The following is a 27,768-nucleotide window of genomic DNA, read 5'->3' as shown; positions in this document are numbered from 1 at the left end:
TGTCAGCTAATTACTTTTGATTAGTTGAACTTTTTCAATATATCACTCTATTTCAATATTTTATATTACTTGCACATTTCAATTGATTCTGGGACTATTTCAGCTTCATTAACTTTCATTTGCTGTTACCTTGTGGTTTTCTCGTAAATCCTAATAACAACAATAATAATGATTTATTTAATGGACTGTTCCGTTCTTTCAAAAGTCACGGTTATATTGCGATAAAATTAATGAATTCAACATTATTGAAAAACTTTTAGTATTTATTTTAACATTTATATATCTATATAGGTATAATAAATATATATTTCATGCTTAATTACAAAAAAAAAAAAAAAAATTGGATTTTTCAAAAGAAAAAAAATCTTTATTTTTTGGGGAAAATTAATAAAAATTTATAAAAGACCTTTCTTAAAGTGTTATCAATTTTTTGTGGAAATATATTAATTAAGATTAATCACTAATCATTGTTTCTTTATTTTCTCTTTTCTAAAAAATCGAAAGTTTTCATATATAATTGTCACTTTAATGTTAGGTTAAAAGCACCTCGTTTTTTTTTGGGGGGGGGAAATCTTCAATCTATTTTCTTTAAACTTACATTTCCTTTAGAAAATAGCGTGATATTATTATTTTTTGTTTAATTAAGCACAAACAACTAAAAATATTATTAACTTAAAACATATTATTCTCAGTGAAACGTTTGTGTACTTTTTCTTTTGTCACTTTTTATCCCTGTAACATTATAACAGAAAACAAAAATTAAAGAGAAAGGTCAGTTGTAAAAAGCGATTTCTTATTAAAAAAAAAAAAAAACAAAACAAAATAAAGTTTAATACTCTTAAAAAAAATAGAAAACAATAATTGATATTAAGATATTATTTTTATAAGTAGTTACAGTAGAAAATAATAATAATTAAATAATTTTGTTAGATTCGAATAATTCTCTATAAATTTTATTTTTTCCTTTTTATTATTTGTAAATAATCAGTTAGAATCACTTATTTTGGTAACTCATAGTGAATTTTTAAAGTATTCATTCTTTAATAAATCTTTCCATTAAAAATAGTTTATATTAGAAAAGTAAATAACACGATTTAAATTTTGAACATTTGTTTTTAAAGAATAACCAACATATTCTTATTTTCACTTACAAATTTTGATAAATTTTTCCTAACCGGAAGTGCCCTATTTTGTGAGTTTATCTTTTATTTAAATAAATGACGGTTTTTACAATTTTTTATTTCTAACTTACATTATATTTATGATTATTATATTAACATTATATAAAATACTTGAAAATAATTTTGAAAAATCTTGCTCGAGTGGCGGATTCGAACCCACACGGAAAAAAAATAGTTCGTGAAACTTTCGTCAACTAGTTGTTCACTTTTGAACGGGCCCAAAGTTTGGAAATCTTTCATTAACTTTTTTCAAAATTCCACAAACTTTTTTTTGTGCGCGTGCGCATACATTGATTATGTCATGAAAAGAGTGATGAACTTGTGAACTCGTGAAATCTTGGAAAATGTTAATGAAAGATTTCCAAACTTTGGGACCGTTCAAAAGTGAAAAACTACTTTACAAAAGTTTCGCGAACTATTTTTTTCCATGCAGGACCCTTGGAACGCAAAATCGTGTACTCTGCCCACACAGTCATTTTATAATAAAATTTCTAAAAAAATATTGACAAAAAAAAATTATTACATTAATTTAATTTTTTACCAAATAATCATTTTATTTTAACAATTTTTTTTAAATTTAGCGCCATTATGCATAGTTTTGTGTTATATGGTTGGTATTTGTACTTATTAATTCATAAGAATCCTAACTTAAAAATTCTGCTATTTAATTTTGTGAATTACAGTAAATCAACTTATTTTTTTTTCGATAATATATATTTGTTTATAAAAACTATAGTTTCCAGTTGCACGGAATTATTCTTTTTTTTTTTCTTTATATAATTTCGTTAGCCAATAATAATTTAATCCAAATAGACAAATACCAGAGATAATTTTCTTCTCCCTTCTTTAGATTTCTATAACACTCATTCATACAATATAGCATTTTATAATACCTATGTTAATTATTATTTTTATTATCAAACATTAAATTTTTTAAATTATTTATTTATTATTTTATTATTATTTTTTTTTGTTTTTATTTTCTTTCCTTGTACTTAAAAAAAATTTTCCCCCTTATATAAAAAAAACCAATTAACATCTTTACTACAATTTTGAAAAATCCAAAAAAATATCGTTTTATTATGAAATTGATTATAATTAAAATTTATTCTAATAAGAAATTTCTTCAATTATGTAAATTATATCTTTGTTTTATATAGTGAAGGTTAACAATTTCATAACCTTCAGAATAGGACATAATACGATTTAAATGGAACTAACTAGAACGTTGTTTATTCACGAGGGTAGAAAATGGCATAAAGGTGGGGCAATACAATTTAAATGTCGTTTAAAGTCAATCTGTATACACCGTATAATATCAATAGTAGTTGAGCGAATTTTTTTTTTTTTTTTTTTTTTTACAATAGATTATCTCTTTTTGTAGGCGTGGTTTCTTAACGTGGGCCTAAAGCAAACTTTCGCAATTATAGAGAAAAAAATACTCTAATGCACGAACGATTTTCACACTGTTTATAAAAGATTGCAGAAATGTAACGTATTCGTAAAATATATAAGGTTATTCCACGCCAAATCAGACACTATTTGGCATTTACATTTCCTATTATTTTGAAACTTTTTTTTTTCTTATTACTAATTGAGACTCGCTTTCGTGATTTTTTTTCAATTTTTTTAGCAAGCCGTATACGAGTTAAAAAATTTTTTCAATTTTTCAGAATTTTAATGATTTTTGCTTCCTCGTGGAGGAAGCTTTGTAGTCCTTTCATTTATAAAACTTTTCAAAGTGGCGGAAACAAATTTTTTTCTCTATAGAAACATGTTATATGAGATCCTGATCAATTGTCCGGATGTATGTATGTATGTGTGTGTGTGTGGATCCATTTTTTGTTTAGAAGATAACTTTAACAGGTTTTAATGGATTTAGTTAAAATTTGGTAGGCTCATTTATCATATTAATATCTCAAATCTGACCAAAGGATTTTGAAAATAATCAAAAAAAAAAAATTTTATCGTCTTTTTTCCAAAAATTTTTTTTTAATCGAAAAAATTTTTAAATAGAAAAATTTAAGGTTATATATAATAAAATCGTTTTCCTTACGTCAAGACGAATCGATCGATATATATAAAGTATACATTTGAAGAAAATTTAAAGAATTAATGAAAGTTAAAAAATCAAAAATTCACATTTTGGCAATAAAATTTTGCTTTCTCCACGAGGAAGCAAATTTTTTTGCTGATCGTAAAGAGGAAGCAAAATGTTCATGTAATGAACATCTGAATTTACAACTTGTTTATTTTTGAATTCTCATAATTTCCTTAAAAATGCATCAATTTTAAAAGTTGTTTTTTTAAATTGAGTATTTGGTGCTCCTCTTAGAGATAATAATTTTACTTTTAAAACTGTTTGCATCCTTCATTTTTTTTTTAAATTTTCAAAAAAACTACTTTTTTTACAAAAATTTTTAGACTGGTACGGTCGTAGTAAAACAAATTTTTCAATAATTTTGGAATTTTCGAAATATTTAATTTTTTTAAACTCCGCTTTTTTTGTATACTACGTACATTTATGCATTTTAATGTCCACATAACGAAAATCATAGTGACAATTTGCATATTTTAACCAATAAAAAAAAAACGACAAATAATAGTTTTTTACTAAATAGAAATAATTTTTTCTTAAATTTAAAAAAAAAAAATGAAAGGATACAAACAGTTTTTAAAAATAAAATTTTAAGCTTTAAATTGCAAAAAAAATATAGTTAATTATTTTTCTCAAATTTTTTGCACCAAATTTTCGAAAAGCTCACGTAGAAACACAAAAAAAAATTTAAATTGCATTTAATAAATGACGTGCATAAAAATAAATATTAAAAGTTTATGTATTTTAAAATTCAAATGAAAATAATTTTTTATTATTAATATTTTTATCTACATTTTATTGTTGAGAATATTTTCAAATATACAACTCAAAAAAAATAATAAAACATTGAACTAAAATAATAATGAAAAATATTCTTTAGAATTGATCTAGATTAACCCCTTCGCAGTGTAGCAGAAATAAAGCTTCCGTGCCCCGTATGTGGTAAAAAAAATTTTTTAAAAAAAAACTTGATGTTACCATACCTAAGAATACCCATTGACAAGTTTATCGTATTGTGTCTACTTATTTTTTTCTAGATGCTACTATAGCGGTCATTCACACTGGTGGCACGATATTTTTATGCCTCTATAGAGGTCAATAACAGTGAAGGGGTTAACACTAATCAGTTATAGTACCACAATAATATTAAATTTTAAGTTTGCATTTATTCGTGATTTGTGTAATCTAATGTTTGATATTTAAATTGATAGTATTATTTTTTTTACAACTACATTTTGAAAATTCGTGACACTACTATAATAATTTTATTTTTTCATTTCATTCAAATCAACGAAATTTTTTTGCAACTTCTTTAAGTACAAATTTTATTACAAAATATTGTTTTAAATATATCTAAAAAGAAATGATCAAGAATATAATTTTTTTAAACATATTTAATTTATGCAAAAAAGTACATATGCGCAGTAATGTACATTTTAAAGACGGTTTAATGCCGTTTTTGAAACAAAGATACATTGTGAAAATATAACATTGAAGAAAATTATTATACTTTAAAAAAATATACAATATTTTCCTATAAATAATTTTTGCCTGCAATGAGCACATTTACACCGAAAGAGAACAATATAAATGTTACAAATATATATACGCAAAACGTGTGGAAATTAATCAGGATATTATTTTTAACATCTACTATAATTGTAAGCCTCTTATTACATTTAATATTTACAATGCAATCGCTCAAAAGGCTCAGACATATCTTCACCATTAATTTTATTTTCATAATGAGAGACTGAATTTGCTATTTTAGCTAGCCAGGCATTTTGGACTATATAAGCATAAGAATCCATAATTAAAAAATGAATATTAGTTTGATGAATAAAAGTAAATTTTTCCTGAATTAATTTAAACTTAGTTGAAGGAAGAATTATGTAATGCTTGGAATGTGCATCAATGTTTTTAACATCAATGACTGAAAATGGATGTTTCAGTATTATTTTAAAAAATTGCAAAGAGACAGGTATATGGGATTCATTTGTTTTAAATAAAATTTGAGAATAATAATTCCATTCACTACTGTCTTCATTGCAATAAAGAAATACATTAGTTGACATTATTCTCTGCCTTAAACTAACGAAAGTGGTTTTCTGAATGACATTCGTTCTTTTGCAATACAGTATTATTTCCTTCTTTTTTGCTTTATTAAATGAATCGTACTGTCGAATTGCTAAGCTATACATAGCTTTTTTTATTCTCCAAACATCAGGAATATCAATATCTGTGTTTGCATTAGGATTAGACAAAAAAATTCTTATCGCATAATAATCGTCAAAGGAAATAGTGTCGAATAGTTGATTAGCCATATAATCATCAAACGCAGATCCTGGGGGAATGTTTATTAAACTAATATCTTCTTGGCTATAAATATTTTCAATACGTTCAATTGCTTTCCTTTTGTATAACCCAATTTCCACGTACGAATAAAACCTTAATTTTTCATACAACTTAGGATTATTTAGCCACTGTTTATCGTATTTTACAAGAGTGTATCCAAATTCTTTGAGATTATTCGCAAAAAAATATAACTCGTGGAGTCTAGAAAAGCTATAATGTTTTAAAATATGCATTGCGGTAGTCTCATTACATTTTTCAATAAGGTGATCATCTATTAAAGAAGATCTGCTCAGAGAGAAATTATAATAGAGTTCTTTTCGATCAGTCGGAGAAAAATTAACTTTTGCCATTACTGGTTTCGTTATAAGTTTTGAGGTTTTCGTGACAATTTCTGTTGTAATTATTCCCTGAAGAATTGGAATTGCAAGTTGCAACGATTCTTTAATAGCAAAACGGCTTGTACTTTGTCGAAGAAAATCTTTCGAAAATTCACTGCCAATACTTATTCCAAAACTGATAAAGTTTGTTAGAAGTGAAATAACAATTAATGCATCTGTTGTATAGCAAAAGACCTTAAACACCAAGTCGTCTACGTTTGAAATGTTTGCAAAATTATGGAATGGAAGCAAGTGTTTAGTATGTCCCAAATCCATTTTCTGAGATGCGAAATAAGCGTGCTGATGTATTACTGTATTGTCAATGGACAAAATTAGACCTTTACTTCTGTTATTAAAATTCCATGATTTATTATCGCAGAATTTTCTAAGACTTGTAAATTTCGGAATGTTTTTATCAAAATTTTGTATGATCAACCAGAAAGTCATGAAGAAAAGAAGAAAGTTTACCATATTGATATTGGCATTCATATTTGTGACCTTCTTTTTTTAAAAATTGGTGAGAGATGAGTGTGCCACAGATGCTGATGTTAATATGAATAAAAGGATCTGAAAAATTTTTAAATAGTAAAATTTAAGGTTATATATAATAAAATCGTATTCCTTTCGTCAAGACGAATCGATTGATATATATAAAGTATACATTTGAGGTCAATTTAAAGAATTAATGAAAGTAATAAAATCAAAAATTCACATTTTGGCTATAAAATTTTGTGATTTTTTAAATTGAAGTTTATACACGGAGAGAAATCTGCTGCGATTTGCGCATGAGCAAGTCCATAGGAATATAGCATGGACACTTCCAAGCAAAAACTATAAGATTCCATCTGAATATCAGGTGAGACTCATACAATAATACCTCGCTCACTTAGGATTTTTGCTTGAAAGCGTCTGTTACTATATTCCTAAGGACATGCTCATGCGTAAATCGCACCAGATTTCTCTCCGTGTATATACAATAATTGTATTCCTTACGTCAAGGCGAATCGATCGATATATATAAAGTATACATTTGAGGTAAATTTTAAGAATTAATGAAAGTTAAAAAATCAAAAATTCACATTTTGGCAATAAAATTTTGCTTTCTCTACGAGGAAGCAAATTTTTTTGCTGATCGTAAAGAGGAAGCAAAATGTTCATGTAATGAACATCTGAATTTACAACTTGTTTCTATTTATTTATTTACATGAGTCATTTTACGTGTAATGTCCTGAGTTAAAAAATTGATTTCTCGAAAAAAAGTGAAACTTGGGGAAATTGTTGTTCTACGGGATATTTTGAGCGAAAATAAGTGAAAACAGCCAATTGCAAAATTTTTGTCTCCGATTTTTAAGTTATTTACATTTTTTAATAGGTATATGCATATACTTTTACCCCTAAAATATTTTTCAAAAATATTATTTATTTTGGAAATTAGGGGGGGGGGGTGAAAGTTTTGGGTAATGAAATTTTCTTTTTGCTATTACTCGAAAACGAATAAAGATAATTGAATGAACTTTGTTTTAAATTAAAGCTTAAAGTCTACATTTTCATGTCTAATGAAAGCGCTTGTTGTACAATTAAAACTTTCAATTGTTATTAACAATTTTTTTAAACAATTGCAATTTAGAATGTGTTCTCAATGTCAGACAAAAATAAGACTAGGCTGATTTGATGCGCAAAACTCTAACGAGTAAATTAAAAAAAAGAAAAATGAGTAACCTCCAATATTTAAAAAGTTATGAATATTATTCTGACGCCGCGCAGGCAGCGGCGAACTCGTTGACTCGCTGACGCGCGAGATTAGCTCGCCGCTCGCACTTCCAAATAATTTACTATTTTTATAAGTATTTATATATTTGTAACACATCATCCCCCACCCCCCAAACTTATATATTTAATTTATATATTTAATATATATAAATTTAAGATTTTTCAAATCTTGGTAAATAGTCAATGGAAATCATATAGATATTGTCTTGACAAGCTTGACAGATATGTATGAAGTTGGTAACAAAAAATGAAGCTAGTCTTATTTTTGTCTGACACTGAGAACACATTCTAAATTGCAATAGTTTAAAAAAATTGTTAATAACAATTGAAAGTTTTAATTGTACAACAAGCGCTTTGATTAGACATGAAAATATAGACTTTAAGCTTTAATTTAAAACAAATTTCACTCAATTATCTTTATTCGTTTCCGAGTAATAGTAAAAAAAAAATTCATTACCCAAAACTTTCACCCCCCCCCCTCCCTCATTTCCAACATAAATAATATTTTTGAAAAATATTTTAGGAGTAAAAGTATATGCATATACCTATTAAAAAATGTAAATAACTTAAAAATCGGAGACAAAAATTTTGCAATTGGCTGATAATTGTTAATGCCCATCAGGACATTAGAAAATATTTTTTTCTTTTTCTCCGTTTATCGCGGATGATTTTATGTATAAACCTTGATCCAAAGGAAACTAATAATGTTATTATATATAATAAAATATAATATATAAATATAACGAAAAATTTTATTATATTTAAGTTTTAATAATTAATTTTTTTAATCTTTGCTGAAGTCTGATTTTTTGTATTTGTGAATATTGGTTGAATATTGGGCCAAAATTGAATTTCGAGCCTTGGCATTGGTCTCTACACTCCCAGCCTTGGACCAATATTGGTAAAAATAACTGGTCCAATATTTAGCCAATATTCAGTCTTGGCAATTTCCCACTGGGTCAAAGATCTTATATCGGCGCGCGCGGCGAGGCGGTCGATTTATGTTTAATTATACAAAATCAAGCTCAAAATTCAAAAATTTTGAAAAACGAAATTTACTATTGGAAAAAGTACGAAAAAACCTTCAAAAAACATACCTGCCAACATTTTGTTTATTGCATTTATATACAGCAAAAATTCAAATACTAGGCAGTGTCAGGGAAAACTGATAAAATTGACCCCCTCTATCTCCCCCAAAATTTCAAAAAAGTCAAAAAATTTTTTGGGGATATTTTACTATCAGGTAGGAGAACAATTTCCCCAAGTTTCACATTTTTTCAAGAAATCAATTTTTTAACTCAGGACATTACATGTAAAATGCCTCATATATACTTTTGTATATTTCAATATTAGTCAATAACACCATCCAACAAAATTCAACTTTTTATTTTACCCACAACAAAATCCAACATTTTCGGAAACTACACGGAGAGAAATCTGGTGCGATTTACGCATGAGCATGTCCTTAGGAATATAGTAACAGACGCTTTCAAGCAAAAATCCTAAGTGAGCGAGGTATTATTGTATGAGTCTCACCTGATATTCAGATGGAATCTTATGGTTTTTGCTTGGAAGTGTCCATGCTATATTCCTATGGACTTGCTCATGCGCAAATCGCAGCAGATTTCTCTCCGTGTAGGACCAAAAAAAAAAAAATTACCCGTGTCTGGCTGACAGATCAAGTCTTTTGTGGTTTTTAGGGGTGAATATACCCCTAAATGAAAAATGACAATATACCTATCTTTTAAAAATTATTAATTTTTTATAAATCTTGGTATCAGGGGGTTTTCGGGGTCGCTGATTCTTAATCTTATGTCAGATTTCAAAATTTAAAATGGCGGATCCAATATGGCGATCAAATTTTTAAAAAGTTATTAATTTTTTATTTGATATCCGCCATTTTAAATTTTGAAATCTGACATCAGATTAATATACTAATCAGCGACCCCGAAAACCCCCAGATACCAAGTTTTATAAAAAATAAATAATTTTTAAAAGCTATCTTGTAATTTTTTATTTAGGGGTTGTTTTCACCCCTAAAAACTACAAACGACTTGATCTATCAAAACGTCAAGACACGGGTATTTTTTTTGGATCCTAGTTTCTGAAAATATTGAATTTTTTTGTGGATCTAAAATCGTGTCGTACGGTGTAATAGTAAAATAATAATAATTATTACAAAATATTTAAAAACTATTATAATTCTTACCTTCCACGAAGAAGTAGAATTTTCTTACTAACAAAAAATGTAGTTTGAAGGCCTTAGGTTTTTGATAAATATATTTGCGCGTTTTCTTTGTAATCTACAAAAAAAATAAAAATAAAATTTTATGTCTTACTCTTTTTATTTTAAAAACTTGTATGGCACACATAAAAATAAATATTAAAAATTTATGTATTTTAAAATTCAAATGAAAATAATGTTTTATTATTTTTTATCATTAATATTTTTATCTACATTTTATATTGTTTAGAATATTTTCAAACATAAAACCCAAAAAAATAAAAAAAATTTGAACTAGAATAATTATGAAAAATATTCTTTAGAATTGATCTAGATTAACACTAATCAGTTATAGTACCACAATGATATTAAATTTTAAGTTTGCATTTATTCGTGATTTGTGTAATCTAATGTTTGATACTTAAATTGATAGTATTATTTTTTTTACAACTACATTTTGAAAATTCGCGACACTACTATAATAATTTTATTTTTTCATTTCATTCAAATAAACGAAATTTTTTTGCAACTTCTTTAAGTACAAATTTTATTACAAAATATTGTTTTAAATATATCTAAAAAGAAATGATCAAGAATATAATTTTTTTAAACATATTTAATTTATGCAAAAAAGTACATATGCGCAGTAATGTACATTTTAAAGACGGTTTAATGCCGTTTTTGAAACAAAGATACATTGTCAAAATATTGTAACATTGAAGAAAATTATTATACTTTAAAAAAATTATAGAATATTTTCCTATAAATAATTTTTGCCGGCATTGAGTACATTCCAACTGAAAGAGTACAACATAAATGTTACAAAAATATACACACAAACGTGCGAAAATTAATCAGAATATTATTTTTAACTTCTATTGTAATTGTAAGCCTCTTATTATATTTAATATTTGCAATGCAATCGCTCAAAAAGCTCAGACATATCTTTACCATTAATTTTATCTTCATAATATGAAACTTTATTTGCTACTGTAGCCAACCAGTCTTTATGGATTATAATTTTATGACTAGGGGACTTCATAATTAAACAATGAATATTAGTTTGCTGAATAAAAGTAAATTTTTCCTCAATAAATCTGAACTTAGTTGAAGGAAGAATTATGTAATGCTTGGAATGTGCATCAATGTTTTTCACATCAATGGCTAAAAATGGATCATTCAGTATTATTTTAAAAAATTGCAAAGAGACAGGTATATGGGATTCATTTTCTTCAGATAAAATTTGAGAATAATAATCCCATTCACTACTGTCTTCATTGCAATACAGAAATGCATTAGTTGAAATCATTTTATGCTTTAAATTAACGAAAGTGGTTTTCTGAATGTCATTCGTTCTTTTGCAATACAGTATTATTTGCTTGTTTTCTGCTTTTTTAAATGAATCGTACTGTCGAATTGCTAAGCTATACATAGCTTTTTTTATTCTCCAAACATCAGGAGTATCAATATCTGTGTTTGCATTAGGATTAGACAAAAAAATTCTTATCGCATAATAATCGTCAAAGGAAATAGTGTCGAATAGTTGATTAGCCATATAATCATCAAACGCAGATCCTGGAGGAATGTTTATTAAACTAATATCTTCTTGGCTATAAATATTTTCAATACGTTCAATTGCTTTCCTTTCGTATAACCCAATTTCCACGTACGAATAAAACCTTAATTTTTCATACAACTCAGGATTATTTAGCCACTGTTTATCGTATTTTGCAGGAGTGTATCTCAATTCTTTGAGATCATTCGCAAAAACAGTTAACTCTCGGAGTCTAGAAAAGCTATAATGTTTTAAAATGTGCATTGCGGTAGTCTCATTACATTTTTCAATAAGGTGATCATCTATTAAAGAAGATCTGCTCAGAGAGAATTTAAAGTAGAGTTCTTTTCTTTCAGTCGGAGAAAAATTAACTTTTGCTATTACTGGTTTCGTTATAAGTTTTGAGGTTTTCGTGACAATTTCTGTTGTAATTATTACCTGAAGAATTGGAATTGCAAGTTGCAACGGTTCCTTAATAGCAAAACGGCTTGTACTTTGTCGAAGAAAATCTTTCGAAAATTCACTGCCAATACTTATTCCAAAACTGATAAAGTTTGTTAGAAGTGAAATAACAATTAGTGCATCTGTTGTATAGTAAAAGGCCTTTAATACCAAGTCGTCTACGTTTGAAATGTTTGCAAAATTTCGGAATAGATGGAAGTGTTTAGTATGTCCCAAATCCATTTCCTGTGATGAGAAATCCGCGTGCTGATGTATTACTGTATTGTCAATGGACAAAATTAGACCTTTACTTCTGTTATTAAAATTCCATGATTTATTATCGCAGAATTTTCTAAGATTTGTAAATTTCGGAATGTTTTTATCAAAATTTTTTATGATCAACCAGAAAGACATGAAAAAAAGAAGAAAAGTTACCATATTGATATTGGCATTCATATTTGTGACCTTCTTTTTTTAAAAATTGGTGAGAGATGAGTGTGCCACAGATGCTGATGTTAATATGAATAAAAGGATCTGAAAAATTTTTAAATAGTAAAATTTAAGGTTATATATAATAAAATCGTATTCCTTTCGTCAAGACGAATCGATTGATATATATAAAGTATACATTTGAGGTCAATTTAAAGAATTAATGAAAGTAATAAAATCAAAAATTCACATTTTGGCTATAAAATTTTGTGATTTTTTAAATTGAAGTTTATACACGGAGAGAAATCTGCTGCGATTTGCGCATGAGCAAGTCCATAGGAATATAGCATGGACACTTCCAAGCAAAAACTATAAGATTCCATCTGAATATCAGGTGAGACTCATACAATAATACCTCGCTCACTTAGGATTTTTGCTTGAAAGCGTCTGTTACTATATTCCTAAGGACATGCTCATGCGTAAATCGCACCAGATTTCTCTCCGTGTATATACAATAATTGTATTCCTTACGTCAAGACGAATCGATCGATATATATAAAGTATACATTTGAGGTAAATTTTAAGAATTAATGAATGTTAAAAAATCAAAAATTCACATTTTGGCAATAAAATTTTGCTTTCTCTACAAGGAAGCAAATTTTTTTGCTGATCGTAAAGAGGAAGCAAAATGTTCATGTAATGAACATCTGAATTTACAACTTGTTTCTATTTATTTATTTACATGAGTCATTTTACGTGTAATGTCCTGAGTTAAAAAATTGATTTCTCGAAAAAAAGTGAAACTTGGGGAAATTGTTGTTCTACGGGATATTTTGAGCGAAAATAAGTGAAAACAGCCAATTGCAAAATTTTTGTCTCCGATTTTTAAGTTATTTACATTTTTTAATAGGTATATGCATATACTTTTACCCCCTAAAATATTTTTCAAAAATATTATTTATTTTGGAAATGAGGAGGGGGGGGGGGCTGAAAGTTTTGGGTAATGAAATTTTCTTTTTGCTATTACTCGGAAACGAATAAAGATAATTGAGTGAACTTTGTTTTAAATTAAAGCTTAAAGTCTATATTTTCATGTCTAATGAATGCGCTTGTTGTAAAATTAAACTTTCAATTGTTATTAACAATTTTTTTAAACAATTGCAATTTAGAATGTGTTCTCAATGTCAGACAAAAATAAGACTAGGCTGATTTGATGCGCAAAACTCTAACGAGTAAATTAAAAAAAAGAAAAATGAGTAACCTCCAATATTTAAAAAGTTATGAATATTATTCTGACGCCGCGCAGGCAGCGGCGAACTCGTTGACTCGCTGACGCGCGAGATTAGCTCGCCGCTCGCACTTCCAAATAATTTACTATTTTTATAAGTATTTATATATTTGTAACACATCATCCCCCACCCCCCAAACTTATACATTTAATTTATAATTTATATATTTTATATTTAATTTATATATTTAATATATATAAATTTAAGATTTTTCAAATCTTGGTAAATAGTCAATGGAAATCATATAGATATTGTCTTGACAAGCTTGACAGGTATGTATGAAGTTGGTAACAAAAAATGAAGCTAGTCTTATTTTTGTCTGACATTGAGAACACATTCTAAATTGCAATTGTTTAAAAAAATTGTTAATAACAATTAAAAGTTTTAATTGTACAACAAGCGCTTTGATTAGGCATGAAAATATAGACTTTAAGCTTTAATTTAAAACAAAGTTCACTCAATTATCTTTATTCGTTTTCGAGTAATAGTAAAAAGAAAATTTCATTACCCAAAACTTTCACCCCCCCCCCCTCCCACATTTCCAAAATAAATAATATTTTTATTAGTTTTCCCCGACACCGCCTACTATTCGAATTTTTTCGGTCTATAAATGCAATAGAAAAAATGTTAGCAGGTATGTTTTTTTGAATGTTTTTTCATGCTCTTTCCAATGGTGAATTTCGTTTCTCAAAATTTTTTAATTTTGACCTTGATTTCCTATAATTATACATAAGTTTGCTATTTTCACTAAAATCGGTACTGATAATTGTTAATGCCCATCAGGACGTTAGAAAATATTTTTTTCTTTTTCTCCGTTTATTGCGGATGATTTTATATATAACCCTTGATCCGAAGGGAAATAATAATGTTATTATATATAATAAAATATAATATATAAATATAACAAAAAATTTTATTATATTCTAGTTTTAATAATTAATTTTTTTAATCTTGGCTGAAGTTTGATTTTTTGTATTTTTGAATATTGGTTGAATATTAGGCCAATATTGAAATTCGAGCTTTGGCATTGGTCTCTATACACTCCCAGCCTTGGACCAATATTGGTAAAAATAACTGGTCCAATATTTAGCCAATATTCAGTCTTGGCAATTTCCCACTGGGTCAAAAATCTTATATCGGCGCGCACGGCGAGGCGGTCGATTTATGTTTAATTATACAAAATCAAGCTCAAAATTCAAAAATTTTGAAAAACGAAATTTACTATTGGAAAAAGTACGAAAAAACCTTCAAAAAACATACCTGCCAACATTTTGTTTATTGCATTTATATACTGCAAAAATTCAAATAGTTGGCGGTGTAAGGGAAAACTGACAAAATTGACCCACTCTATCTCCCACAAAATTTCAAAAAAGTCAAAAAATTTTTTGGGGATATTTTACTATCAGGTAGGAGAACAATTTCCCCAAGTTTCACATTTTTTCGAGAAATCAATTTTTTAACTCAGAACATTACATGTAAAATGCCTTATATATACATACTTATATATATTTCAATATTAGTCAATAACACCATCCAACAAAATTCAACTTTTTATTTTACCACAACAAAATCCAACATTTTCGGAAACTAGGACCAAAAAAAAAAGAAAAAATTATCCGTGTCTGGCCGACAGATCAAGTCGTTTGTGGTTTTTACGGGCGAAAACTACCCCTAAATGAAAAATGACAAGATATCTTTTAAAAATTATTAATTTTTTATAAAACTTGGTATCAGGGGGTTTTCGGGGTCGCTGATTCTTAATCTTATGTCAGATTTCAAAATTTAAAATAGCGGATTCAACATGGCGATCAAATTTTTAAAAAGTTATTAATTTTTTATTTGATATCCGCCATTTTGAATTTTGAAAATCTGACATCAGATTAATATACTAATCAGCGACCCCGAAAACCCCCAGATACCAAGTTTTATAAAAAATAAATAATTTTTAAAAGCTATCTTGTAATTTTTTATTTAGGGGTTGTTTTCACCCCTAAAAACTACAAACGACTTGATCTATCAAAACGACAAGACACGGGTATTTTTTTGGATCCTAGTTTCTGAAAATGTTGGATTTTTTTGTTGATCTAAAATCGTGTCGTACGGTGTTATAGTAAAATAATAATAATTATTAAAAAATGTTTAAAATTTATTATAATTCTTACCTTCCACAAAGAAGTAGAATTTTCTTACTAACAAAAAATGTAGTTAGAAGGCCTTAGGTTTTTGATAAATATATTTGCGCGTATTCTTTGTAATCTACAAAAAAAATAAAAATAAAATTTTATGTCTTACTCTTTGTATTTTAAAAACTTGTATGGCACACATAAAAATAAATATTAAAAATTTATGTATTTTAAAATTCAAATGAAAATAATGTTTTATTATTTTTTATCATTAATATTTTTATCTACATTTTATATTGTTTAGAATATTTTCAAACATAAAACCCAAAAAAATAAAAAAAATTTTAACTAGAATAATTATGAAAAATATTCTTTAGAATTGATCTAGATTAACACTAATCAGTTATAGTACCACAATGATATTAAATTTTAAGTTTGCATTTATTCGTGATTTGTGTAATCTAATGTTTGATATTTAAATTGATAGTATTATTTTTTTTACAACTACATTTTGAAAATTCGTGACACTACTATAATAATCTTATTTTTTCATTTCATTCAAATCAACGAAATTTTTTTGCAACTTCTTTAAGTACAAATTTTATTACAAAATATTGTTTTAAATATATCTAAAAAGAAATGATCAAGAATATAATTTTTTTAAACATATTTAATTTATGCAAAAAAGTACATATGCGCAGTAATGTACATTTTAAAGACGGTTTAATGCCGTTTTTGAAACAAAGATACATTGTCAAAATATTGTAACATTGAAGAAAATTATTATACTTTAAAAAAATTATAGAATATTTTCCTATAAATAATTTTTGCCGGCATTGAGTACATTCCAACTGAAAGAGTACAACATAAATGTTACAAAAATATACACACAAACGTGCGAAAATTAATCAGAATATTATTTTTAACTTCTATTGTAATTGTAAGCCTTTTATTATATTTAATATTTGCAATGCAATCGCTCAGAAAGCTCAGACATATCTTTACCATTAATTTTATCTTCATAATATGAAACTTTATTTGCTACTTCAGCTAACCAGTCATTTTGGGTTATTTTATTATAGGACTGCATAATTAACAAATGTATATTAGTCTGATGAATAGAAGTAAATTTTTCCTGAATTAATTTAAACTTAGTTGCAGGAAGAATTATGTAATGCTTGGAATGTGCATCAATGTTTTTCACATCAATGACTAAAAATGGATCATTCAGTATTATTTTAAAAAATTGCAAAGAGACAGGTATATGGAATTCATTTCTTTCAGATAAAATTTGAGAATAATAATCCCATTCACTACTGTCTTCATTGCAATAAAGAAATGCATTAGTTGACTTCATTCTCTGACTTGCTTTAACGAAAGTGGTTTTTTGAATGGCATTCGTTCTTTTGCAATACAGTATTATTTGCTTGTTTTCTGCTTTTTTAAATGAATCGAACTGTCGAATTGCTAAGCTATACATAGCTTTTTTTATTCTCCAAACATCAGGAGTATCAATATCTGTGTTTGCATTAGGATTAGACAAAAAAATTCTTATCGCATAATAATCGTCAAACGAAATAGTGTCGAATAGTTGATTAGCCATATAATCATCAAACGCAGATCCTGGGGGAATGTTTATTAAACTAATATCTTCTTGGCTATAAATATTTTCAATACGTTCAATTGCTTTCCTTTTGAATAACCCAATTTCCACATACGAATAAAACCTTAATTTTTCATACAACTTAGGATTATTTAGCCACTGTTTATCGTATTTTTCAAGAGTGTATCCAAATTCTTTGAGATCATTCGCAAAAAAATGTAACTGTTGGATTCTAGAAAAGCTATAATGTTTTAAAATATGCATTGCGGTAGTCTCATTACATTTTTTAATAAGCTGCTTATCTATTAAAGAAGATCTGCCCAGAGAGAAATTATAATAGAGTTCTTTTCGATCAGTCGGAGAAAAATTAACTTTTGCCATTACTGGTTTCGTTATAAGTTTTGAGGTTTTTGTGACAATTTCTGTTGTAATTATTCCCTGAAGAATTGGAATTGCAAGTTGCAACGGTTCCTTAATAACAAAACGGCTTGTACTTTGTCGAAGAAAATCTTTCGAAAATTCACTGCCAATACTTATTCCAAAACTGATAAAGTTTGTTAGAAGTGAAATAACAATTAATGCATCTGTTGTATAGCAAAAGACCTTAAACACCAAGTCGTCTACGTTTGAAATGTTTGCAAAATTATGGAATGGAAGCAAGTGTTTAGTATGTCCCAAATCCATTTTCTGAGATGCGAAATAAGCGTGCTGATGTATTACTGTATTGTCAATGGACAAAATTAGACCTTTACTTCTGTTATTAAAATTCCATGACTTATTATCGCAGAATTTTCTAAGACTTGTAAATTTCGGAATGTTTTTATCAAAATTTTGTATGATCAACCAGAAAGTCATAAAGAAAAGAAGAAAGTTTACCATATTGATATTGGCATTCATATTTGTGACCTTCTTATTTTAAAAATTGGTGAGAGATGAGGGAGCCACAGATGCTGATGTTAATATGAATAAAAGGATCTGAAAAATTTTTAAATAGTAAAATTTAAGGTTATATATAATAAAATCGTATTCCTTACGTCAAGACGAATCGATTGATATATATATATATATATAAAGTATTCATTTGAGGTAAATTTAAAGAATTAATGAAAGTTAAAAAATCAAAAATTCACATTTTGGCAATAAAATTTTGCTTTCTCCACGAAAACAGCCAATTGCAAAATTTTTGTCTTTGATTTTTAAGTTATTTACATTTTTTAATAGGTATATGGATATAATTTTACCCCCTAAAATATTTTTCAAAAATATTTTTTATTTTGGAAATTAGGGGGGGGGGTGAAAATTTTGGGTAATGAAATTTTTTTTGCTATTACTCGAAAACGAATAAAGATAATGAGTGAACTTTGTTTTAAATTAAAGCTTAAAGTCTATATTTTCATGTCTAATCAAAGCGCTTGTTGTAAAATTAAAACTTTCAATTGTTATTAACAATTTTTTTAAACAATTGCAATTTAGAATGTGTTCTCAATGTCAGACAAAAATAATACTAGGCTGATTTGATGCGCAAAACTCTAACGAGTAAATTAAAAAAAAGAAAAATGAGTAACCTCTAATATTTAAAAAGTTATGAATATTTTTCTGACGCTGCGCAGGCAGCGGCGAACTCGTTGACTCGCTGACGCGCGAGATTAGCTCGCCGCTCGCACTTCCAAATAATTGACTATTTTTATAAGTATTTATATATTTGTAACACATCATCCCCCACCCCCTATCTTATATATTTAATTTATAATTTATATATTACATATTTAATTTATATATTTAATACATATAAATTGAAGAATTTTCAAATCTTGGTAAATAGTCAATGGAAATCATGTAGATATTGTCTTGACAAGCTTGACAGATATGTATAAAGTTGGTAACAAAAAATGAAGCTAGTCTTATTTTTGTCTAACATTGAGAACACATTCTAAATTGCAATTGTTTAAAAAAATTGTTAATAACAATTGAAGGTTTTAATTTTACAACAAGCGCTTTGATTAGACATGAAAATATAGACTTTAAGCTTTAATTTAAAACAAAGTTCACTCAATTATCTTTATTCGTTTCCGAGTAATAGCAAAAAGAAAATTTCATTACCCAAAACTTTCACCACCCCCCCTCCCTCATTTCCAACATAAATAATATTTTTGAAAAATATTTTAGGGGTAAAAGTATATGCATATAACTATTAAAAAATGTAAATAACTTAAAAATCGGAGACAAATTTTTGCAATTGGCTGTTTTCACATATTTTCGCTCAAAATATCCCTAAAAAATTGTTTGACGTTTTTGAATTTTTGGAGGAGATAGAGGGGGGGTCAATTTTATCAGTTTTCTTCGACACCGCCTACTATTTGAATTTTTTCGGTCTATAAATGCAATAGAAAAAATGTTAGCAGGTATGTTTTTTGAAGGTTTTTTCATGCTCTTTCCAATGGTGAATTTCGTTTCTCAAAATTTTTGAATTTTGACCTTGATTTCCTATAATTATACATAAGTTTGCTATTTTCACTAAAATCGGTGCTGATAATTGTTAATGCCCATCAGGACGTTAGAAAATATTTTATTCTTTTTCTCCGTTTATTGCGGATGATTTTATATATAACCCTTGATCCGAAGGGAAATAATAATGTTATTATATATAATAAAATATAATATATAAATATAACAAAAAATTTTATTATATTTTAGTTTTAATAATTAATTTTTTTAATCTTGGCTGAAGTTTGATTTTTTGTATTTTTGAATATTGGTTGAATATTAGGCCAATATTGAAATTCGAGCCTTGGCATTGGTCTCTATACACTCCCAGCCTTGGACCAATATTGGTAAAAATAACTAGTCCAATATTTAGCAAATATTCAGTCTTGGCAATTTCCCACTGTGTCAAAGATCTTATATCGGCGCGCGCGGCGAGGCGGTCGATTTCTGTTTAATTATACATAATCAAGCTCAAAATTCAAAAATTTTGAAAAACGTTTACTATTGGAAAAGGTACGAAAAAACCTTCAAAAAACATACCTGCCAACATTTTGTTTATTGCATTTATATACAGCAAAAATTCAAATAGTAGGCGGTGTAAGGGAAAACTGACAAAATTGACCCCCTCTATCTCCCACAAAATTTCAAAAAAGTCAAAAAATTTTTTGGAGATATTTTACTATCAGGTAGGAGAACAATTTTCCCAAGTTTCACATTTTTTCGAGAAATAAATTTTTTAACTCAGGACATTACATGTAAAATGCCTCATATATACATACTTATATATATTTCAATATTAGTCAATAACACCGTCCAACAAAATTCAACATTTTATTTTACCCACAACAAAATCCAACATTTTCGGAAACTAGGACCAAAAAAAAAAAAAATTATCCGTGTCTGGCCGACAGATCAAGTCGTTTGTGGTTTTTAGGGGTGAAACTACCCCTAAATGAAAAATGACAAGATATCTTTTAAAAATTATTAATTTTTTATAAAACTTGGTATCAGGGGGTTTTCGGGGTCGCTGATTTTTAATCTTATGTCAGATTTCAAAATTTAAAATGGCGGATCCAATATGGCGATCAAATTTTTAAAAAGTTATTTATTTTTTATTTGATATCCTCCATTTTGAATTTTGAAAATCTGACATCAGATTAATATACTTATCAGCGACCCCGAAAACCCCCAGATACCAAGTTTTATAAAAAATAAATAATTTTTAATAGCTATCTTGTCATTTTTTATTTAGGGGTTGTTTTCACCCCTAAAAACTACAAACGACTTGATCTATCAAAACGACAAGACACGGGTATTTTTTTGGATCCTAGTTTCTGAAAATGTTGGATTTTTTTGTTGATCTAAAATCGTGTCGTACGGTGTTATAGTAAAATAATAATTATTATAAAAAAATATTTAAAAACTATTATAATTCTTACCTTCCACGAAGAAGTAGAATTTTCTTACTAACAAAAAATGTAGTTAGAAGGCCTTAGGTTTTTGATAAATATATTTGCGCGTTTTCTTTGTAATCTACAAAAAAAAATAAAAATAAAATTTTATGTCTTACTCTTTTTATTTTAAAAACTTGTATGGCACACATAAAAATAAATATTAAAAATTTATGTATTTTAAAATTCAAATGAAAATAATGTTTTATTATTTTTTATCATTAATATTTTTATCTACATTTTATATTGTTTAGAATATTTTCAAACATAAAACCCAAAAAAATAAAAAAAATTTTAACTAGAATAATTATGAAAAATATTCTTTAGAATTGATCTAGATTAAGACTAATCAGTTATAGTACCACAATGATATTAAATTTTAAGTTTGCATTTATTCGTGATTTGTGTAATCTAATGTTTGATACTTAAATTGATAGTATTATTTTTTTTACAACTACATTTTTAAAATTCGTGACACTACTATAATAATTTTATTTTTTCATTTCATTCAAATAAACTAAATTTTTTTGCAACTTCTTTAAGTACAAATTTTATTACAAAATATTGTTTTAAATATATCTAAAAAGAAATGATCAAGAATATAATTTTTTTAAACATATTTAATTTATGCAAAAAAGTACATATGCGCAGTAATGTACATTTTAAAGACGGTTTAATGCCGTTTTTGAAACAAAGATACATTGTCAAAATATTGTAACATTGAAGAAAATTATTATACTTTAAAAAAATTATAGAATATTTTCCTATAAATAATTTTTGCCGGCATTGAGTACATTCCAACTGAAAGAGTACAACATAAATGTTACAAAAATATACACACAAACGTGCGAAAATTAATCAGAATATTATTTTTAACTTCTATTGTAATTGTAAGCCTCTTATTATATTTAATATTTGCAATGCAATCGCTCAAAAAGCTCAGACATATCTTTACCATTAATTTTATCTTCATAATATGAAACTTTATTTGCTACTTCAGCTAACCAGTCATTTTGGGTTATTTTATGCTTGGACTGCATAGTTAACAAATGTATATTAGTCTGATTAATAGAAGTAAATTTTTTCTGAATTAATTTAAACTTAGTTACAGGAAGAGTTATGAAATGCTTGGAATGCGCATCAATGTTTTTCACATCAATGACTAAAAATTGATAATTCAGTATTATTTTAAAAAATTGCAAAGAGACAGGTATATGGGATTCATTTTCTTGAGATAAAATTTGAGAATAATAATCCCATTCACTACTGTCTTCATTGCAATAAAGAAATGCATTAATTGACTTCATTCTCTGACTTACTTTAACGAAAGTAGTTTTTTTAATGTCATTCGTTTTTTTGCAATACAGTATTATTTGCTTGTTTTCTGCTTTTTTAAATGAATCGTACTGTCGAATTGCTAAGCTATAAATAGCTTTTTTTATTCTCCAAACATCAGGAGTATCAATATCTGTGTTTGCATTAGGATTAGACAAAAAAATTCTTATCGCATAATAATCGTCAAAGGAAATAGTGTGGAATAGTTGATTAGCCATATAATCATCAAACGCAGATCCTGGGGGAATGTTTATTAAACTAATATCTTCTTGGCTATAAATATTTTCAATACGTTCAATTGCTTTCCTTTTGTATAACCCAATTTCTACGTACGAATAAAACCTTAATTTTTCATACAACTTAGGATTATTTAGCCATTGATTATCGTATTTTGTAGGAGCGAATTCAAATTTGTTGAGATCCAGCGCAAAAAAATGTAACTCTTGAAGTCTAGAAAAGCTATAATGTTTTAAAATGTGCATTGCGGTAGTCTCATTACATTTTTCAATAAGCTGATCATCTATTAAAGAATGTCTGCCCTCAGAGAATTGAAAGTAGAGTTCTTTTCGATCAGTCGGAGAAAAATTAACTTTTGCCATTACTGGTTTCGTTATAAGTTTTGAGGTTTTCGTGACAATTTCTGTTGTAATTATTCCCTGAAGAATTGGAATTGCAAGTTGCAACGGTTCCTTAATAGCAAAACGGCTTGTACTTTGTCGAAGCAAATCTTTCGAAAATTCACTGCCAATACTTATTCCAAAACTGATAAAGTTAGTTAGAAGTGAAATAACAATTAGTGCATCTGTTGTATAGCAAAAGACCTTAAACACCAAGTCGTCTACGTTTGAAATGTTTGCAAAATTATGGAATGGAAGCAAGTGTTTAGTATGTCCCAAATCCATTTTCTGAGATGCGAAATAAGCGTGCTGATGTATTACTGTATTGTCAATGGACAAAATTAGACCTTTACTTCTGTTATTAAAATTCCATGATTTATTATCGCAGAATTTTCTAAGACTTGTAAATTTCGGAATGTTTTTATCAAAATTTTGTATGATCAACCAGAAAGTCATGAAGAAGAGAAGAAAGTTTACCATATTGATATTGGCATTCATATTTTTGACCTTCTTTTATTAAAAATTGGTGAGAGATGAGTGAGCCACAGATGCTGATGTTAATATGAATAAAAGGATCTGAAAATTTTTTTAAATTTTACTAATATGTGACTCTCCACGATGTAAGGGACCTTAAGTCAAGAGCATCTAAGGTCCTTTTCACTGTGCAGCGTCACATATATTTTTCAAATAAATGTTAAGTTAACTGAATAAATTAGCCGGGAATGATTGAAATTCGAAATTTTTAAAACAGCAAGGACTATCCAAATTAACTTGACATTGTAGATATTTAACAGTAATTTAGAATCTAAGTAATTTTATTCTATATAAATTGAGATTATTTTTTTAAACATACTAGTTAAAAGGAACAAAGTTATTAAAGTAGAAAAGGAAAAAATAATAGTTATCACTTTAAAGCAGTTTTGAAAACTAATTTTTTACCATTCTGTTAAATAGTATTATACTATTTTCTATTTATTTATTTACATGAGGCATTTTACGTGTAATGTCCTGAGTTAAAAAATTGATTTCTCGAAAAAAAGTGAAACTTGGGGAAATTTTTGTCCTACCTGATAGTAAAATGTCCCTAAAAAATTGTTTGACGTTTTTGAAATTTTGGAGGAGATAGAGGGGGGGTCAATTTTATCAGTTTTCTTCGACACCGCCTACTATTTGAATTTTTTCGGTCTATAAATGCAATAGAAAAAATGTTAGCAGGTATGTTTTTTGAAGGTTTTTTCATGCTCTTTCCAATGGTGAATTTCGTTTCTCAAAATTTTTGAATTTTGACCTTGATTTCCTATAATTATACATAAGTTTGCTATTTTCACTAAAATCGGTGCTGATAATTGTTAATGCCCATCAGGACGTTAGAAAATATTTTATTCTTTTTCTCCGTTTATTGCGGATGATTTTATATATGAGAGATTCTTTTTCAATCGCCCCAGCCCAAAAAGTCAATGTTCTGGGATTGGCTTCATACTTTGGTAAATTGTTGTCCTATATGATAGTAATAAATCCCTAAAATATAAACTCATTAAAAAAATATTTGTAGAAAGTAGAGGGGGTTGAAGTTTTGACGTTAAGGGTAACATTGTCATTTTCAAATCCGTATAACTATGACAAAAGTTAATGGATTTTAATTTATCTATAATGAATTTTATTGCATTTTTCACGTACTTTTCAAAAATGTATACGAAATTTTAAAAAAAAAATTTTTAACCCCTTTTTTTCAAAATCAACTCTTATTTTTCGATTTTCACCCCTTCGGGTATTTTTTTTTTTTTTTTTTTATTTTTATTGGAAAGCTGAGGTTTTTTCCGATGAGCTACGTAAATATGAAAATGGGACAACAATAATTTTGTGAGTAACAGAATATTAAAGTAGGCGGTGCCGATAAGGGGTGTACCTGGAGATCATCTTTGAGGATTTAGATAGGCACCGCCTAATTTAATATTATGTTTCTCACAAAATTATTGTTGTCCCATTTTCATATTTACATAGCTCATCGGAAAAAACCTCAGCTTTCCAATGAAAATAAAAAAAAAAAAAAAAAAAATACCCGAAGGGGTGAATATCGAAAAATAAGGGTTGATTTTGAAAAAAAAGGGGTTAAAATTTTTTTTTTTTAAATTTCGTATACATTTTTGAAAAGTACGTGAAAAATGCAATAGAATTCATTATAGATAAATTAAAATCCATTAACTTTTGTCATAGTTATACGGATTTGAAAATGACAATGTTACCCTTAACGTCAAAACTTCAACCCCCTCTACTTTCTACAAATATTTTTTTAATTAGTTTATATTTTAGGGATTTATTACTATCATATAGGACAACAATTTACCAAAGTATGAAGCCAATCCCAGAACATTGACTTTTTGGGCTGGGGCGATTGAAAAAGAATCTCTCATATAACCCTTGATCCGAAGGGAAATAATAATGTTATTATATATAATAAAATATAATATATAAATATAACAAAAAATTTTATTATATTCTAGTTTTAATAATTAATTTTTTTAATCTTGGCTGAAGTTTGATTTTTTGTATTTTTGAATATTGGTTGAATATTAGGCCAATATTGAAATTCGAGCCTTGGCATTGGTCTCTATACACTCCCAGCCTTGGACCAATATTGGTAAAAATAACTGGTCCAATATTTAGCCAATATTCAGTCTTGGCAATTTCCCACTGGGTCAAAGATCTTATATCGGCGCGCGCGGCGAGGCGGTCGATTTCTGTTTAATTATACATAATCAAGCTCAAAATTCAAAAATTTTGAAAAACGTTTACTATTGGAAAAGGTACGAAAAAACCTTCAAAAAACATATCTGCCAACATTTTGTTTATTGCATTTATATACAGCAAAAATTCAAATAGTAGGCGGTGTAAGGGAAAACTGACAAAATTGACCCCCTCTATCTCCCACAAAATTTCAAAAAAGTCAAAAAATTTTTTGGAGATATTTTACTATCAGGTAGGAGAACAATTTTCCCAAGTTTCACATTTTTTCGAGAAATAAATTTTTTAACTCAGGACATTACATGTAAAATGCCTCATATATACATACTTATATATATTTCAATATTAGTCAATAACACCGTCCAACAAAATTCAACTTTTTATTTTACCCACAACAAAATCCAACATTTTCGGAAACTAGGACCAAAAAAAAAAAAAATTATCCGTGTCTGGCCGACAGATCAAGTCGTTTGTGGTTTTTAGGGGTGAAACTACCCCTAAATGAAAAATGACAAGATATCTTTTAAAAATTATTAATTTTTTATAAAACTTGGTATCAGGGGGTTTTCGGGGTCGCTGATTCTTAATCTTATGTCAGATTTCAAAATTTAAAATGGCGGATCCAATATGGCGATCAAATTTTTAAAAAGTTATTAATTTTTTATTTGATATCCGCCATTTTGAATTTTGAAAATCTGACATCAGATTAATATACTAATCAGCGACCCCGAAAACCCCCAGATACCAAGTTTTATAAAAAATAAATAATTTTTAATAGCTATCTTGTCATTTTTTATTTAGGGGTTGTTTTCACCCCTAAAAACTACAAACGACTTGATCTATCAAAACGACAAGACACGGGTATTTTTTTGGATCCTAGTTTCTGAAAATGTTGGATTTTTTTGTTGATCTAAAATCGTGTCGTACGGTGTTATAGTAAAATAATAATTATTATAAAAAAATATTTAAAAACTATTATAATTCTTACCTTCCACGAAGAAGTAGAATTTTCTTACTAACAAAAAATGTAGTTAGAAGGTCTTAGGTTTTTGATAAATATATTTGCGCGTTTTCTTTGTAATCTACAAAAAAAAATAAAAATAAAATTTTATGTCTTACTCTTTTTATTTTAAAAACTTGTATGGCACACATAAAAATAAATATTAAAAATTTATGTATTGTAAAATTCAAATGAAAATAATGTTTTATTATTTTTTATCATTAATATTTTTATCTACATTTTATATTGTTTAGAATATTTTCAAACATAAAACCCAAAAAAATAAAAAAAAATTTTAACTACACGGAGAGAAATCTGGTGCGATTTACGCATGAGCATGTCCTTAGGAATATAGTAACAGACGCTTTCAAGCAAAAATCCTAAGTGAGCGAGGTATTATTGTATGAGTCTCACCTGATATTCAGATGGAATCTTATAGTTTTTGCTTGGAAGTGTCCATGCTATATTCCTATGGACTTGCTCATGCGCAAATCGCAGCAGATTTCTCTCCGTGTAGAATAATTATGAAAAATATTGTTTAGAATTGATCTTGATTAACACTAATCAGTTAGTACCGCAATGATATTAAATTTTAAATAATAGCGGTAAATTTCAAAACTTATGAAATTAATTATTATCTAAATAAATAATAATTAGTGTCAGCTGGGGTAAATGGGGACAAGAGGTGTTTGAG

The 27,768-nt window shown here is 27.3% G+C and overlaps 3 protein-coding genes across 15 annotated transcripts in view; 1 reads left to right on the top strand and 2 right to left on the bottom strand.

Annotated features, from left to right (window-relative positions):
* The window catches only part of LOC127280978 (flotillin-2), a 297,326-nt gene that overhangs the window by 189,954 nt on the left and 79,604 nt on the right, over nt 1-27,768 (top strand). The window lies entirely within an intron of this gene.
* LOC127280965 (glucose dehydrogenase [FAD, quinone]-like) overlaps nt 1-27,768 on the bottom strand; it is a 41,410-nt gene that overhangs the window by 7,880 nt on the left and 5,762 nt on the right. The gene's annotated exons all lie outside the window — the stretch shown is intronic.
* On the bottom strand, nt 4,656-27,173 carry LOC127280980 (uncharacterized). Of its 13 annotated transcripts, none has more exons than XM_051304448.1 (4): nt 27,063-27,173; nt 22,700-23,908; nt 21,369-21,462; nt 4,656-6,578 (listed from the first exon to the last, which is right to left on the bottom strand). In XM_051304448.1, exon 4 carries the CDS (start codon nt 6,498-6,500, stop codon nt 4,959-4,961), a length of 1,542 nt encoding a protein of 513 aa, XP_051160405.1. In that variant the 5' UTR covers nt 6,501-6,578; nt 21,369-21,462; nt 22,700-23,908; nt 27,063-27,173; the 3' UTR covers nt 4,656-4,958. The 13 variants fall into 10 exon arrangements, with proteins under 13 accessions (XP_051160405.1, XP_051160414.1, XP_051160410.1 ...); XM_051304444.1 differs by lacking the exon at nt 4,656-6,578 and adding an exon at nt 10,604-12,535; XM_051304447.1 differs by lacking the exon at nt 4,656-6,578 and adding an exon at nt 16,495-18,420.

The sequence above is a fragment of the Leptopilina boulardi genome, unplaced genomic scaffold (assembly GCF_019393585.1).
Source record: "Leptopilina boulardi isolate dan_hultmark-lab unplaced genomic scaffold, ZJU_Lbou_2.1 LbouV2_259, whole genome shotgun sequence".
Lineage (NCBI taxonomy): Eukaryota > Metazoa > Arthropoda > Insecta > Hymenoptera > Figitidae > Leptopilina > Leptopilina boulardi.
Note: the sequence above shows the minus strand (reverse complement) of the source record. Positions and strands in the feature narration are given on the sequence as shown.

Coding starts and splice junctions, on each gene's coding strand:
- LOC127280980 (XM_051304444.1), bottom strand. CDS start 12,457: ATGAATGCCAATATCAATATGGTAACTTTTCTTCTTTTTTTCATGTCT.